Below are 17658 nucleotides of genomic sequence, written 5' to 3'. Positions count from 1 at the left end.
GAACTGTTGTGTGGGCAGCAGATGGCACTGAAGGTGGGGATTCTGCCATTTGTCAGTCAGAACATCAAAGGCACTTGAAAGTTGAAAGTGTTATCTCATGCTGCCTGGACCCTGAGAGCCCTATTTTACAAGGAGGGGGCTTACAGTGTCTATCAGCTGCATTTGCCAGTAGTTTCCCCCTTTCTGTTAATCCTAACACAAGGTCCCTTGCTTCCGAGGATGGAAGGCGTTCCTACCACAGCAAACACTCACGTAGTTCTGCATCAGATCCGGGTGGGTTCGCTCAATGCCATCGTCCAGAATGGTGACCACAATGTTCTTGCCCGTGTAGCCTCTCTTCCAAGCTCCTTCAATATTCATGTCTGATTGGCAGGGATGCGTGTTGTCACTGCAGTGCTGAGGGACGAAGAGGGAGAAGTGAACGGTGCTGATGGCTAAATAATGAGGACATGGGAGAATCACCTCCTTGTTAGGTGATACATTAAATTAACAGGGTGGACTGCCTGGTAGAGGAGATGCATGGATCTCTCATACGATGACAGGGGAAGGTACGAAGAACAGATGTGTGGAAGGCAAGTGAAATAGAAGTATCTCTACCTGTTCTGACCTGTTCTAATACCATAGATTCTTTGGGGAAACATAAAAATAGGCTGCAACAGCAGAATAATGGATATTATTTTTTGTTAGCATGTATTAAAGACATAGAAAAAGACATTGTAGCATTTCAATTGTAAATACAAACTGGGTAACTGAAGAATGTATAATTTCTAATTATTTATTTATTTTTACATCATTGTTCAATTTCTTATTCAGGCACTAGAAGCCAATCAAGCTAAAACTGAGAACTAACTAAAGTAGCTTTTATAGCAGCAGCCAGAGGTGCACTACTGTGAAAAAGCCAGAAAACAGAAAAAATAAGTTTCTTCAAACTCTTTCAATAAATTAACAATGGCTGTTGTACTATAATTTGCAGGGGGTAGACAAACTCATTCAGCCCTACTTCAAGAGAAGAAAGAAGGCTAATGCAAAGTCCTGGAAGGTGACATACACAGGAAAATGCAGGTAAGGGCTTCAAGAGGTGGGCAGTAGAAACACTGAATCTTAGCTCATTATGAGTAGTAATTTTCTTCCACAATGCCTACAACATACAAATGTACTGAGAACTGAATTAAACCAGCAGCTTTTCCTGATATAATTTACTAGCATTTGTCCAACCCACACAATTGTTCCTTCAAAGTCCATCTCTTTCAAATTACCCTCTGAGTGGTGTTATTTTCCAGATTTTGAAGACTCAGTAGAGACAAAGGAAAAGAGATGTGCTGTGACAGATGCCATAGCAACACGAGCCACCTAGGTCCTCACCAGTTGCTGTTTTCTTTTGGTTATTGAACAGTGCAGTCTTTTGGGAGGGGAGCAGAATGGGAGCTGGGTATGCTCCAAGCATAATGGACAGCCCACTGCCACTGATTCCTCCTGCACACTTTATTGAGAACATACTGCATATTGGGTTATGGCAATGAACAAGCAGGCATGGTCTTCGTCCTAATAACCCATCTATAGGGCAGACACAGATAAGCAAACAAGACCATTCAGAGCACTCTGTATATATTAAAAGAACTAAAGGTATTATATTGGTGAATGCTGGGACTGGAGCTGACCAATTTTAATGGGAAAGTCAGAAAAAGACTGAATGCTGAAAAAAGTGAAATGTGAACTAAGACATGCCTGATAAGAAAGGGCAGATCTGCACAACAGCTGACAGACAAGTGGTCTTGGTAGAAGACACAGCAATTGCAAAGACTGTAAGTCAGGAAGGAGCCCAGTACAATAAAGGATAAAAGATTGTGGACTGGGCCTCCCTGGTGGCGCAGGCGGTTGAGCACCGCACTGTGAAGCTGTCGGCAGCCTCTGCAGCGCGGGTTCCATCCCCGCAGGCCGACGAGAATCCCACATGGCGAAGCAGACCTCTCCTGCCTCGCCGGCTGCTCCCCTCAGCAGTGTTCTTCGTCAGTCTGCCTATTCTGTTCTGGTGAATCCTCTCACCCTCCCTCTGTCTCTGGTGAATCCTCTCACCCTCCCGCACATCTGGCCTGTGCCCTGGTTCTTGTATAAGTAAAAAAATCTTAAAAAAAAGGATGTGGACAGTGAAGCTTAAGGATGGACAGTGGCACGGAAGGCAGCAAATTAAAAGGGAAAAGGATGGCCCATCATCCGGGGCTTTGGAGCCACTCCTGGGGTTTTATTCTTAAAATGGAAGTTTATCTCTTTCTAAACTTCATCTCTCAAAATCAATGCTAATTAGTGACAGATACCGCTAATGCTCCCCCCGCCCCTGCCAATGGTAATTTATTTCCTGAGTTAAAGTGACCTGTGAAATGTTATAAATACATTTGAATAGTTTCAGGGATTCATTTTCAGACAGGGTGCACCACCATTTTTCATCATAGGAGATATGTATTTCAGAGGGAGGAGGGTCGTAAATATTTCATGAGCATTTGCATCTTTTTGGCACCTTCTTGGTTTCTTTCTTGCACCCGTGGCCCTGCGCGCACGGGTACACACACACACACACACACACACACACACACACACACACACACTACTGCACTGATTCAAATTCCACTCTCCCTCCCTCTTCCTAGTTTAACAGGCATAATTTCGATCCTACCTTCTCCCACAAAGCCTTCTAGAGTTCTACTCTTCAGTCTCTCTAGTATCCTGAACTTAAGGGATAGAAACAGATAGACAGACAGACACACACACACACACACACACACACCATGCCATACAGCCTAACTCCCAACTCATCAAGTTCTGCTGAACTATTGCTGGCTATTTAATCTTGGATGTGACTTTTGTCTCCTTGACTATAAACCTCTAGACAACTATGCATTAAACCAAATCTAAACTAGGTTTTCAGTAAATATTGGCTGATTGATTACATGTCAGAAATGAGAGTATATTTTCAAATTTTTGTCCAAGTTCACAAAAGCCATGTGCTTACTGTCCTCACCTCTCCTGAGATACCTAGTCAGCTGATGCTTGATTAATGGAGATGATCCTGAAACATTGTAGATTTCCAAAATATCTTATGTTTTTCAGAAGTCTCATTTTAGCCAAAAATTAGTGCCTCTCCACACCAAATATTTTAACTTAACACAAAGAAACCTTGACAGGTTCGCATTTCATTTTTTCTTTTTCAAAGCCTGCTTTGGCCACCTGGGGTATCATTTGTGACATGAAGTAATGTTAATGTGGCCAAGAAGTGGGCTGGAGGAAGGAAATGCACAGGAAATGGGTAACCCACAAATGGGATAACCGTGCTGGAGAGGAGGGATGCTGCCTGAAATTGTAATTATGAAAATTGAAGAAAACCAGTCGTGTATGGAAAACATGTGTGTTAAAAGTGGAGCAATTAGGTTTCTTTCTTCCACCCTTGTTTCTGTTGAATCTGACTTTACAATTAAACTTTTTTGTCCCACTTTGCTTTTAATCTGCCAACATAGTATTGGGGGAAGGTGAAGGAGGGGAAATATCCAATTGAAAGTTTCATTTGGATCATCTAACATAGTGAAGAACTAAAATGTCAAAGAAAAAAATCAGAGCCGGGGGAAGGAGGTTTTTGCAAGTGAGTTTTAAGGCCAGAGCACCCCTAAATCCTGATAGGAACTTAAGATTTTTAACACGTATTTCGAATGGTCCAGCCTTCCAGACATGTTTCTAATAAAAGTCGTTTCATATACCCAAGGTATCCAAACACCAAAGACTCTAGTAAATACAGATGCTGGTCAAACTCATCAAAGATGAATACAAGTTAGTCATTTCCTTAACTGATTCATCAAAATGGTCTTTGAACTGGAATCTATTTACTTGACAGAATCTATGTTATAGCAGTACACAGAGGCAAAGGGAACTTACACCCCCATACCCAATCAGCCATGTTGAGACCTCAGCAAGAACTGGAACCAAAGACTAGTTTCTGGAATTGGGTCACAACATCCACAGTCAAAGACCAGTATTCACAAAAGTGGTTAGTCAGAAACTTGCAGCACATTTGAAGCTGATGTAAACCACATATGTGCACATTATATGTAAGATAAATATTTATAGTAAATGTATGTACCTTCAGTTGTGAATAATGTACTGTATTTCCATGATGGTTTCTACATAGATGATTAAACAGAAACATAAAAAATTGAAAATATCTGCAGAAACAATGATTACCACCTTAGTTTCTCACTTTTTTGTTCATAAAAGCTCTTATTCTTTTTAGGAATAAAATTTTAAAGAGATTGTTCTGTAAGTTCTAGAAATGGCCTTTTCCACACCAGGGTTATGAACCAGTCTGCCATATAAACCACTCTGGGTGTGTCTACTTCTCCTGCATCTTCATCAATATATCATAGTGTTTGGCCAGTGAAAGAACAGCTTACCCCAAATAAACATTTTTTATGGTCTCATCATTTTCTTCAGACTGGAAGGGGAAAAAAACCTCAATGTCATTCTTTTCAAACTTCTCCAAGTTCTAAGGGTCTCCAACGAGCTGCCAATTTAGAGGCTGCCAATAGTCTGCTAACTCTGAAAACATCTGTTGTTCATTGTTACTGATACAGTGGCTCATAAGACTGCACCTCTGACTTACTATATGATGTTAGTAAAACAGAGAACTAAATACACAGACACAAAATCTGTTTTACAGACAACTTCAGAAACTTATCTAGTCAGCTTAGGAAATTATAAAATTTGGAGTCCAAGAGTTTTAAGAAATTAAAAAAAACTAGAATTGACCCTTCCCACAGGTGGAATGATAGCAGACATCTACAGATTCTTAGCACTGTAATAATTATTTTATATGGATTAGCATACGCATTAAGACTCGGAACAACTATTTGAGGGAGGTACTAGAATCACCTGCTTCTGACAGCTAGAGAATGAGAGTTAAGCAGTCCAGCTAACCTTGCTAAGTTCAAGCAGCTGGTCAATAGTGGAATGAGGATTCAGAACCAAGCAATCTGACAGCAGATCATAGCGTGATTAAGCTCTTCTCTTAAAAGCTGAAAGAGAAAGGGCTTACAGGAAACCTAAACACATGCAAATTCAGATAAGGAGCATATTATGAAAGGATTTGGGGCATACAGCACTAGTTAAGAAATCCAAATAATATAAATTTCAGTCTTAGCACTGTGATAAGTGCAGTCAAGTGATAAGGTGGAAAATAGATAAGACTTTAGCGATCTTCTAATTTTTCCTGATTCCATTTATTGCAACATATCTTTTAGGAAATCACCAAGTGTCTATTTGAATGGTTTCAATGACATGAAGCTTACTTCTTTACTAATAGACTGTGTTGGTAAATCAATTCTTTAAAAAAAAAAATCCCTTATTTGTGGTGTTTGTTAATTTCCATGGTGTAAATCCAACAAGGCTAGTTTTAAAGCACCACTCTTGCAAAATTCCTGAATGTATAACAATAAGCTTTCATGAGCTATTAGAAGGCAAGACCAGCAACCACTGAAAGCAGTTCATTTCATTGTTAATCTTGCTCCATTTCTGATGAAGGATCCCTTCTAAAGGATTTGACATCTGCTCCTCAGTACTTGAGAAGTACTGGGATGCACCCAAGCTTAGTTTTCCCTCCCTCCCTCTCCCCCTCCTTTCCTCCCTCCCTTCCTCCCTTTCTTTCTTTTTGTGTGTAGAAGAACTGAGGTGTAGGCCAGAGGTGGGGTGGGGGGTGGGGGTTAAGAGGATTCACCAGAGACAGAGTGGGGAGCAGAACAGGCAGACTGACTGAAACACACTGCTGAGGGGAGCAGTAGGAAGATGAGAGGTCTGCTGCACCATGTGGGTTAGCTCCCTGGCTAGGGATTGAACTCAGGCTGAAGCAGTGATAATGCTGAGACTTAACCTCTAGGCAACCAGGGAGGCCCTATTTTTTCCCCCTTTCCCAGCTTTATAAAATAGTTTGGATAAAATCTTCTTTCTTTAACCTTTCTCAAATCTACCTACAAATATAGGATGTTGGATTTTTGTGATAACGTAAGCTGATGTTCTCTCCTTGGGATGAAGTAGAGATTTTTGCATCCACAAGTGAAGATGCCTTCACAGAGTTTTAAAAATCTAAATTAAGTTCTAAGATATTTACTACTATATTTATGGGTCAATTTGATGGACTTTAAATTCTTTTCTAACACACACATGCAAAAAAAGATGTCTCCTACAGGGCCTCCCTGGTGGCACAGCTGTTGAGCGCTGGGTTGCCAAGCTGCCTGCAGCCTCTGCAGCGCTGGTTCGATCCCCGGCTGCTCCCCGGCCACCGGAGGAGGGTCCCACATGGCGCGCAGACCTCTCCTGCCGCCCGCTGCTCCCCTCAGCAGTGTACTTCGGTCCTTCTGCCTGCTCTGCTCCCCGCTCTGGCTCTGGTGAATTCTCTCACCCTCCCGCGCTTCTGACTGTACCCAGTGCTTGTATAAGTAAATAAATAAATCTTGAAAAAAAAAATATATATATATATATAAAAGATGTCTCCTACAAAAACAGACCCAAGGTTCAATTGTTCAAAGATAATTACTCAATTTTTGGATTTCCAAGAAATTCCAACATTTCAAAATCACAAAACTCAGCATAACAGATAAAGACTTTAGCGAGGGAATGAGGCAGAGGCAAGTTTGAATTCCACTCTAGTTTCCAGCTGTGACTTTATCAAGTTACCTAATTTCTTAAAACCTATTCTGTACTTTGCAAAGAACTGCTATAAAGATTAAAGAAGATAATAGCTGTTGTTATTACAATCATGTGATGACAGCACATTCATAGGAGGCTACCAGTGTTTAGGGGAAAAGAATTTGTTTTTCTTTTTTAAAAAAGGATAGTTTACCACAAAATAAAGAGATGATGATTTTCTTTATAGTCTGGAGAGGGAGGCTAGGCAAACTTCAAATGACAATTGTTCCTTTATAAGGTTAATTGGTATGACCTGAATATTTTATAATTGGGGCTGAGCCCTGGGCTGGGGATAGGAAACTGTCTCCTTTATACCAGAATATGGCACCTATAACTCCTATGAACATCAACCTGCAAATCATTCAAAACAGTTCTTGAACCTCACTTGTTCCCATCATCTTCACAGCTACACAATGATTCACGTTACTATCATCCATTAATCCTCTACAGTTTATTCTCCATGCAATAATCTAAGAGATCATTATAAACTATGACAGATTTAGTAACAATAAATCTTCCCAATAATTCTTAAGCTTTGATGATTTTTCCCTCACACCCTCAGGAATATCCCTTGTCCATTCCATGGCCTAGAAAGTGTTTTACATGATGTAAAATCATCTCCTTGACCTCTTCACCAACCTACCCCACTAATTCTTATCCATGATATTTGACTTGGACTATAAAGCAAATGTACTACTATGTAACATTATATAGGAAGGATCACTTATGACAAAAGAAATTCAAGAAGAGAAGAAAATTTGGTTGGAGAATGAAAATACTAAGTTCAGTTTTGGAAATATGGAAATTGAGGGAAAGTTCAAATAGACTGCAGCAATTCAACATGTGGATCTAAAGTTTCTTTCTGTGTCCTACTATATTCTTCTTACAACCATGCTACTTATCATCTTACATCTTTTTAATGCCTATAAAGCACTAACATCTTGGCCTCCAAATCACTCCACAATTTGCCAATGAACATGGACTGTCGGGTGTCATTTGTTGCCTCAAAGTTTATGAATTCCCAAGGGCAACATATGTTGTATAAATCTGATGATCTTAGCAAATTCAGAGCCATTACCAGATGTGGCTGAGAGCAGAAATGGGCATATATTTCACCTCTCCTTTAACCTAAGGCACTTGCAATTCCTATTAAGGGATAAGGCTATTTCAACAGTTTTTGCTTTGGGGATGGCCTGGGGACTTGTATTGGACAAAAGAATATAGTAGAAGCAATAGAGCCACAGTTCTAAGCTTTTACACCCTTTTTCTTGGAATCCTTACCCGCTGCCATGTGTACAAACCAAGATAGCCTGCTAGAGATGAGACGCCCAGAAGATAAGACGCCCTAGAGATGAGACACCCAGATAAAAGCTGTCCCAGCTGAAACCACACTAGACTGGTTAGCCCTCAGCTGACTCAGATGCAAGAGTCTAAATGAAACCAGAACCATTCAATCAAGCTCAGCTCAAATTTCAGATACATGGAATCAAAGATCTAATAAACAGCTCTTGTTTTAAGTCAAAAATTCTTGGAGCTAACTAATACATGAGGTTATCAGTCTAAGGGAAGTAAAACCAAACCAGAATGTAAGGAGAAATATCCATGTATCACACTGAAGCAGCTAATTTAGAAGAGGAGTTGACTGTAAAGTTGGGGAGGAAAGGCCATGAGGACAGACACTGAAATGTGTCAAATATATGATTCTAAAGCAATCTTAAGATTCCTGTACATTCATGCAAACCTTCCTCATGGGCAGCAGCAGTATTTTCTCTGATAACCTCAAGCCAGAACCCATCATATCAGTAATCTCCAATTAAATTTGAGTTTTATCTTTCTAATAAAATTTTAAGACACTTGTAGTAACAAGGCCTGTATTACTTATCTTCATAACCTCTAGAGCTCAAATAAAAATATTCAATAATTCATGAATTGTTATTTATTTAGAGAGAATAAAGAGAAGGCAGAAATGAATTCTGAGATTATATGCAAAAGAATATCACTTACAGTCAAGATCTAATGCAGGTAATAGAAATAATTCAAAAAAAATTTGTCTTGAGCACAGTGTCTTATAGGGCACTTGTCTGTTTAACCTTGCCAAGGAGAAGATTCAAGAATTAACAGGAAATATGCAGGGACTAAAGCCTTCACAAGGCATTATGTCAGAAGACAGGAAGACCTTCATTTAGTGATGCTGATTATCCTAATGGGTCATTCCTGGCTGGAGAAGCCAGAAGAGTTGTAATTGTGACATGACCAAGTGAACTATATTATCCCCCTCCAGGCTGGGAAATTTCTCCTGCAGGAAAGTTGTTTCCTTTTAACAACCCTGAGAAGTGAACACTTCTTGATTCATCTGTTTTTATTCAAAGGCTTAATCTTGACATTGTCTTTCTTCTAGATTATGTAGGCAAATTCTTCCATGGATTGAAGAAAAGGGGTTTTATCAAATGATTTTCTTCCTGGCTGTGCATCAAGGACCAAAAATTTGTAATATACTACTCTTTGCCCCAATTGTGCAATTAATAAATTAGTAAGTTGTGTTTGTTTAGAGATGATTTCAAAATGTTTTCCTTAAGTGCCTATAATGCCAAGAAACAATTTCTGTGTTGGTGTTCATGAAAATTAATTTTAAGAGCAACTGAGATGCATTATTTAATAATTATGCGAACATTAGCAAAAAAGCAGGCCCAATTCTTTTTTAAAATGTAATTTCTTTGTTTATGTTGTTTGCAAAATTCTGCTTGCATAGAACTCTTCACACTCTTGGTCTCTGTGCATAAATTTGGCTCAGAAAATCCTCTTTTTTCCCAATAAAGAGTTAAAAGATTTCATTTTCTTTAAACTAAGTAAGACAGTATGTTTTCGATAAATATAGTCAACTGCAGTCCACACTTACTTTTCCCCACTATTTGTATATATTTAACGTCACAAAAGAAACTTTAATTTAAGAGTCATAAGAATTCTAACATTGGAGTCATTTAAGGTCAAGAGGAAGAATTTGGATATCACTTGAAAATATTTGTTACAACCTCACTAATATATAACGTTTCATTTATATTATTTGTGAATAGCAATATTTTAATGAAACAATGGTAGAAGTAGTTATATTTCATGTGAGAAAAAATTCCAATTTCAGTTGGAAAAAAATGAGAAAAAGGGATAAGTTCACACAAGGTCCTTATAAACCTTCAATTATTCTGCAATCAGGTTTTGACTACACAATCATTTTTTCTTAAGTTGATGGAGGGGAGGATGAATGGATGGGTGGACAGAGGGCCAAGTGGATGAACAAAGGAAGAACAAACAGACACACAATAAATGGAAAATATGTGCAGTTAGACTTCTACATTTCAACACATTTCAATTTTTCTCAAATTTTATTGAAGATCGACCCAGTTCTAGGACCCTATAGACTCCTGAACAGTAACACCTCATACTCCAGCAGATGCTCCCAAAGGATATTTTCAATCAAGACCAAGTCATACAAATGATACATAATAGGGAGAAGGAAGAAGATACAAAGGGACAGGGACAAGAGAGGAAGAGGTTTGTGTCCATACCCGACACTGAAGTGTTGTCCTAACCAGTGATGCCCAGTGTTAGAGAGCGCATCCCCTTCCAAAATAAAAAACACCCACACTTTCCCACTAGACTACAAGTTTATCTTGTTTAAATACAAGATATATGACATTACTGACTCAAATTTTTGAATATTCTGTGGTCATGAAAGGTTTCTGTGGTGCTCTTTAAGAAGCCTTAACTTCAATTATATCTATTTCTGCAAGAAACCTGTAATAATTGTGGTACAGAAACTCCGAAATGAGGGGAAAATATTATCACTATGTCAAAATTCTTTCTCTGCAAACTAAACCATCAAATCAGAAGAGATTGTCTGGTCAAAACCCACATATGGTCATAATGAATTGCAGACAAAATCTGAAATCACTTTTGTGTCTCTATAACACACTAGCCCACTTTGACACCCATAAATCTTTTCTTTTTCCTAGTAATGTGAATTCTTCTGGTATAATCTAGTTGTTATGCTTACCTGTAATCAATGTGTGCTGCTTAGAAAAAACAGAAAAATTTCTTGGCTGCAATAGACACAATTTTTATTGTCAAATTTTTCCTAACTAGTACACGCCATTACCTCCAAATTAATGGCTGAAAACAGTAACTGTCACAGCTCACAGCTCTAGGGTGGAGGAGACTGTGCTAAGTGGCTCTAACCCAGGGTCTTTCAAGCTGAAGCGGTCACATGTCCAGCAGGGATAGGGCACCTAACAGCTGGACAGATATGGGCGTTTAAGGTGATGTCTTCATTTACATGAACAGTTGGAGAAATTGCAAAACAAAGTGTAAAATTTTGTTATTAATGTATGTTTTCCCCGGTTGAGTTACTCTGCAATTTTTTGTGAAGGATTTTTATCTATTGTATAATGATTTTATCCCATAATAGCTAGAGAAATGACAGTTATATTACCATTTTTCCACATCTGTTAGCTATCAAAACATTTCATTCATTCACTTGTGTTTTATTTGTTTTGATTTTTCTAACCAATACTAATTAAATGCTTTTTAGATGCTGACACTACAGCCAGCAATGTGAAAACACATGGTCTGACCATCACAAGGTTTACATGCAAGTTGGAGTATAACAGAAAACAAATAGACAATGAGACAGACAATACACTTAGAGATTATGGTAATAGTTACGGAGGAAATAAAAAGAGAGACCTTGGCTAACATCAAGGGAAATGCGCCATTAAGTATGTACCTTGAGTTCATTATGATTGTGATATTATTGAGCTGAACATTATTCAGTGAATATAGAACTTTGTTTTAAAGAGATGTTTATAGGTATTAAGCTATAAATTCCAGTCTTAGCAGAGCAAGTTGGAGTAATGCTGAGGTTCCAGAACTAATGCCATTTAAAATTAAAAAGCAAAGCAAACAAAAACATGTTTATATTTCAAATAAAAACTTGAAAACAAAAAATTTCCTAAGACAAAAATCTCACAACAATCAAAGGTATGATGTGTGCAATTTCTGTGATGTATCCATTGAGGAAAAAATAATCTATTTACACAGTAAAGCAAAAACAATCTTTCCTCTGACAATCAGCAAAATCAATTCAGATAGCTTCCAAAAAGCCTGCTTTAATATTGTTCATTTTAAACTGAGTACACATAATTATCTGACTCGACTTGACATCTTGTTTGTATTGTCCACTTGAAGATGTAAGCTCTGATAAAAATCTACAAAGTTGCCTGAAAGGAAAATGAAACATTTTGTTTAGACAATCCAATAGTGAGTCTACAGCTTCTTCTGCAGGAAGTAGTAGATGCTTCAGAAAAGATGAAGGATTTCATGAGGCATTTAATTAGGTACTCAATAAAGGAACCCACAGACAAGATTGCCTCTTTGACCTGGTAAGATTCTCCCCAGATCCTGAAGTATAATGAGTAAGAAAACAAAGTCATTTTTAGCCTACACTAGCAAATGTAATTGCAAATATTTTTCTTCTTATTAAAAAAATGTTGAATCCTTTCAAGAATCTAACCAAGAAACTTGCTTTAATAGTATCCTACAGAATTTCTTCTGTTAGAGAAAAATAATAATGCCAGAAAAGTAGCCATACAAACATATTGACACATCTTCATTTATAGGGTCTGGACACTGAACTTCTTCGATAGTAACTCTGTGTAGTCACTCTCATAAAGGCATATACAGGGTAAACTAGAACATCGATTCTGTAACCTAAGTCACATAATTATCTCATTCATTAATGAAAGGAGAACGTTAACACAATTAAACACTAGTACTGCAGCTTTCCATAGCTACCTCACCTGGACTACACTGTACTCCAGAACACAGTTTTTCAAGTATCTGTTGTCTTTTCTAACAATATAGTTAGCAAGCTCTTTGTGGGTAATTTAATGTGAATACTTTGGAGACAATCATGCTTCAAAACATCTCAGGTCCTAACTGTGGTCTATTTTCACTTTTGGCTTAGGATAGGAATTTTTAACATGGAAAAAAAGTAGAGAATGATGTTGAGTTGGAGTTGAAAAAACCTAAAGAGCTGCTTAGCCGACATGGCAGAAATATCTCGCCCTCTCCATGTCTTTCTGCCACACCCTATTCTCAGTATATGGGAAGAAAGTAGACTCTAAGAAAAACAAACAAAAATGCAACTTCATTTAAAAAGATGAGCTTAGTCTATAAATTCCTGAAGTTACTTTCTATTGAAGAGTTTGTACTAGTTTGTACAGTTTTCAGCAATAAGGAAAAGAAAACTAGATGATCATATTCAGAAAGAGAATTTAATTATCAAGAAATCAGGAAGCAGGTGATTCCATTTTGGGTGCAGCACCTTAATTATGTCATCAAGGAACCAGACTCTGCACCTTCTCAGCCACCACTGCTTAGTTGATGTTTGTCCTCTGAAACCGTCTCCTTCTTGCAAGCTAACTGCCACAGCACTTCACATTTTATCTCTCATCAGTATCAAAGAAGGAAGAAAGAAATTGCAAAGGTTCTTTTCACAAAAGAAAGATGCCCCTCAGTATCACACCCATCAGTAGATGTTTGCTTGAAATAGTTGCACTAAAGTTATTGTCAATCTAAGCTTAAAATTGAGTGCCATATATATATATAAGTGTGTGTGTATACTTTTTTTTTTTTGCTATACATGACAGCTCTTAGCACCACCAGTCTAACAGAAAGAAACTTTGTGGAATGATAATGATTTGTCAGTTATCGACTATGATGACTTCCAGTTTAGTCAATTGCATTTATGCTTCTTAGAGAAGAAATCAGATTACTATAGAAGGAATGCAGAGGTGGAAACCTGCAATGTTCCCTTTTCTTCATATCCAGGATAAGCTCTACAGAAACTAATCTCAGTTGCAATAGAAAAAAAAAGTACCTAAGTCTTAATCCAAACATCCTTTAAAAACCACATATAGATCAACAAGGAGAAGATATTAAAAGTTGACAGCACATATCTGTATCATAACTAGGATAAAGGCAAATACAGCAAACCTCAAGTAGCAGAAAACCATCCCTGGAGAACCAGCTCTGAGAAAATCAAGTGGAAGCAGAGCAGAAAAGTAAAGAGGGAGCAGACTCCAGTGGTGGTAAAACAGAGACAAAATAACTGCCTACAGGCACGCGGAGACCTCTCCTGCTGCCTGCTGCTCCCCTCAGCAGTGTACTTCGTCAGTCTGCCTGCTCTGCTCTCCCCTCTGGCTCTGGTGAATTCTCTCACCCTCCCACGCTTCTGACTGTACCCAGTGCCTAAATAAATAAATAAATAAATAAATCTTTAAAAAAAAAATAACTGCATATAAAGAAATCCCCACCCTTGATAAGGAAACACAGAACACACCCGAGGCCTGGACAGAGCTCAAGGTGCAAAGGAGCAGAGACGGTAGTCATAGGAAGGCACCACTTTGGTGGGGGGAGGGCAAGGGATAACTTGGAAGGGACACTTCTTGAAAACAGATAGGAAGGAAAAATGACGAGAAGCAGAACTAGAAAAAGAAGAGAAGAAAAGGCTTATTCTAAAGTTAATAGACTAATTACCCTTCCCCCATTTTCTCCAAAAACATTGATCAAAACAAATGAACGTCACCAAAATGAACTTAAACTATGGAACTTAAGTACTCAAACTCCCTCTTCTTTCTACACACAACGTAATGCTAAAGGTATGAGAAAATAAAACATTTCAAAATAAATGGAAGTCAATAGACAAATATCCATTTAAATTTCTTTTTTTTTTTTTTAAAGATTTATTTATTTATTTATACAAGCACTGGGGGTAAGAGAATTCACCAGAGCCAGAGTGGGGAACAGAACGGGCAGACCGAGGAAATACACTGCTGAGGAGCGCAGCGGGTGCGGCAGGAGAGGTCTGAGTGCCATGTGGGACCCTCGCTGGCGCCCGGGGATCCAACTGGCGTTGCAGAGGCTGTGGGTAGCTTTACAGCCCACCGCTCAACCGCTGTGCCACCAGGGGAGGCCCCATTTAAAATTCTTTAACTTTTTTTTTTTTTTCCTGAAGTAACATTGATTTACAACACTGTATGTGATTTAGAAGTATAGGATCACACTTTTCAATGTTTCTTTAAGAATCAAAATATTCCAGTTCATGGAAATTCTCAAAAATCTCCACCATAACAAAACTGTAACACAATACCTGAATCTAAATGAAATATATTAAGATGCAATCTCAAGACATAAAAATATAGTTTAAATAAATTTTAAAAATATATGGACAGGAAAATGTGAAATTAGAGTTGACTAAGTCCTGAAAAGAGAAGGCCAAATTATATTAGACATAAAAACTAAATTATAAGGTATCCGAGAACTGATTCAATTGTAAATTTAATAAGGAGCACTGAAGAAAGGTATATATATCAAAAAGGAACAAAAACCAAAGTAAAGGTTAAAAAGTAGCTAAGTGCAAGGAACTATAAAGAACATGGGCAAAGATGTCCAAAGTGCTTAGAACTGTATTTAATTTCTGAAAGTTTACTTTTAAAGAAAAAATTTACATAACCTCTCTCCCCACAAAAAGGAGTTATTTGTAAGAAAAATCAACCAAGCTTTCCTTTAAATATAAAGGCTACTGAAAATATATCACACAAATAAGAACTCGGGTACTATTTGCCCTTACAAACCCTTTCTTTCTAGGTACTGAGTAGAGAAGGGAAGAACTGATGGTGAGCATGAAATACATATATTTATGTGTAAAGCTAAGAATAAAAGCAAAGGTGAGAACAAGAACAGAAAAAGACTAAGCATATGTTATATGTTCTGACAAGCAGCAATAATGAATTTAAAATGGAAGGGAAAAATAGAAATGGTGAAATAGAATTAGGTAATGGATAGATGGTTAAATAAGAGTTAAAGTGTATCATTTAAGGTTAACAAACCAAATATAGAAGCCTAAGTGAGAAAAAAGGGAACTGAGAGGCTATAAAGTTGTTTCTAATAATCAACAAAACAGTAAAACAAACCTTCTTAAAAGGCAAAAGAAGTTATTTTAAGAGCAAAGACAAACCACACAGTGAAAGTCAGTGAAAATACAAATCACATTTTATAACATAACATAATAAAAATAGTAAAAAAACAATATGGGCCTCCCTGGTGGCACAAGGGGTTAAGCATCAGCACTATGGAGCTATCCGCAGCCACTGCAGCATAAGTTCTATCCCCAGCCAGGGCAGTGACCCACGTGGTGCAGCAGACCTCTCCTGTATTACCTTCTACTCCCCTCAGCAGTGTATTTCAGTCAGTCTGCCTGTTATGCTCCCCGCGCTGTCTCTGGTGAATCCTCTCACCCCTCCTCTGGCCTATACCCCAGCTCTTGTATGCATAAATAAATAAATCTTTAAGAAAAGAAAAACATGACAGAGTTCAGACATTGGGCTCATATCTATAAATACAAATGAGCTTAAAAGTATCCATTAGAAGAAAAATACATTAAAATTTACTCACAATGTAGACTCTAATGCCCAACATAAAGAATAAAAGGTAACTCTCCGACCAGCAGAGAGGAGGAAACAACAAACCAAAACGGCCCACAAGAACAAACGTTCAGCAAGCGGGACTGGGAGTGGAAAGGAACTATTGCAGCCACCACACCCCGTGAACGGGAGCTGAGGCGAACCCTGCAGGATCCGCCGCGGCGGTGAGCGAACGGCTCCTGGCGCCATTAGAGAAGAACAAAGACCCCGGAGACGCGCACACAGCCCGGGCTGCCCGGTAAGCTGGCGCGGAAACGCGGCGCGCTCGGCGCGCTTGAAAAGCAAGTGCAGACCTGGATCGCGGCTGCCCAGGTCCCCGCGCCTGCGACCTAGGCTTGCGGGGAGACGACCTAGGCTTGCGGGGAGACGCACGGAGGTCCTCACTGAGGTGAAGGTCCCTCCCTGAGTGAACAGGAACCAGGCGCCCAGGCACGGGAGCTGTGCAAAAGGCGCCATTCCCCGCGCCACTGAACTGGGCTACAGCCCGCATCCTGGAACTGAGGGCTTTGAACTGAGACCCGGGGCACGAAAATTCGGGGTGTGGGTTCTCCACGACAGTGGGCACAAGGCAGACACAGCACCCCAAAGCTGTTGAGGTGTACCCTACCATTCCCGCTCTGTTCTCTGTCCCACGGGGTGGGGGGAGGCGAAAAACAGCCCCCCAAGGACAATAGGAGAGATCTCTGGCGCCACCTAGCGACCAGGAAAAAAAGTCCACTAACACCTATAAAACAGGACATTTCTTAAGACTGCTTGAAAAGGCAGAAGGTTTCTGGAGGACCCAGTGGCCAGCCGGAAGTTATTCCACGCCAGGCCCCTTCCGACCAGCAGTCTGAGCCCACAGAGGAGCAGGCACCCACGTCCGGGGCAGACCGGGTGCAAGAAGAGTGTGCCTGAAACCGGAGGCGCAGGGACTGCATCCCGCTTCGCCATTTGAGAACAGGGACATTCTTCAGTAAAACTGCCTAAAACCAGCAGAAAGCTCCCCCAGAAGAAGAGATGGCTCCTGGAAGAGCCAGAGGGGAGCGGAGAAGTTCACCCAAGATGTCAGTCAGTCCGAGCAACACAGTGTCCCAACGCATACGACAAATTAGAAAACAGACAGTAGGGAGTAGAAGAACCACACTCAACCTAAAAACTCCTCAGGAAAGAAGCACACCACAAAAAGAAAACCACTCCCAGATTGCAACGACAGCAACTTGGAAGAGCTTCTGAGCCTTCCAGAAAGAGAATTTAAAATTGCCATGATTAAAAAGTGATAGATCAGAAGAAGGAAATTGAGTCCCTAAAGAGGGAAGTAAGAGAAATGCAGGAGATCAAAGAATTAATGGAGGAGGCCTCCCCGGTGGCGCAGCGGTTGAGCGCTGGCTTGCGGAAGCTGCCCGCAGCCTCTGTGGCGCCG

The 17658-nt window shown here is 39.4% G+C and overlaps 1 protein-coding gene across 3 annotated transcripts in view; it reads right to left on the bottom strand.

The window, feature by feature from the left end:
* PCSK5 (proprotein convertase subtilisin/kexin type 5) overlaps window positions 1–17658 on the bottom strand; it is a 417590-nt gene that overhangs the window by 293223 nt on the left and 106709 nt on the right. For all 3 annotated transcript variants that reach the window (XM_037495353.2, XM_037495354.2, XM_037495352.2), the window contains exon 4: window positions 253–396. In XM_037495353.2, the coding sequence (XP_037351250.1) occupies window positions 253–396 (144 nt within the window). The remainder of the gene's footprint in view (window positions 1–252; window positions 397–17658) is intronic.

Source organism: Talpa occidentalis, unplaced genomic scaffold (assembly GCF_014898055.3).
Source record: "Talpa occidentalis isolate TD23 unplaced genomic scaffold, MPIMG_talOcc4v2.1 talOcc4.7, whole genome shotgun sequence".
NCBI lineage: Eukaryota > Metazoa > Chordata > Mammalia > Eulipotyphla > Talpidae > Talpa > Talpa occidentalis.
Note: the sequence above shows the minus strand (reverse complement) of the source record. Positions and strands in the feature narration are given on the sequence as shown.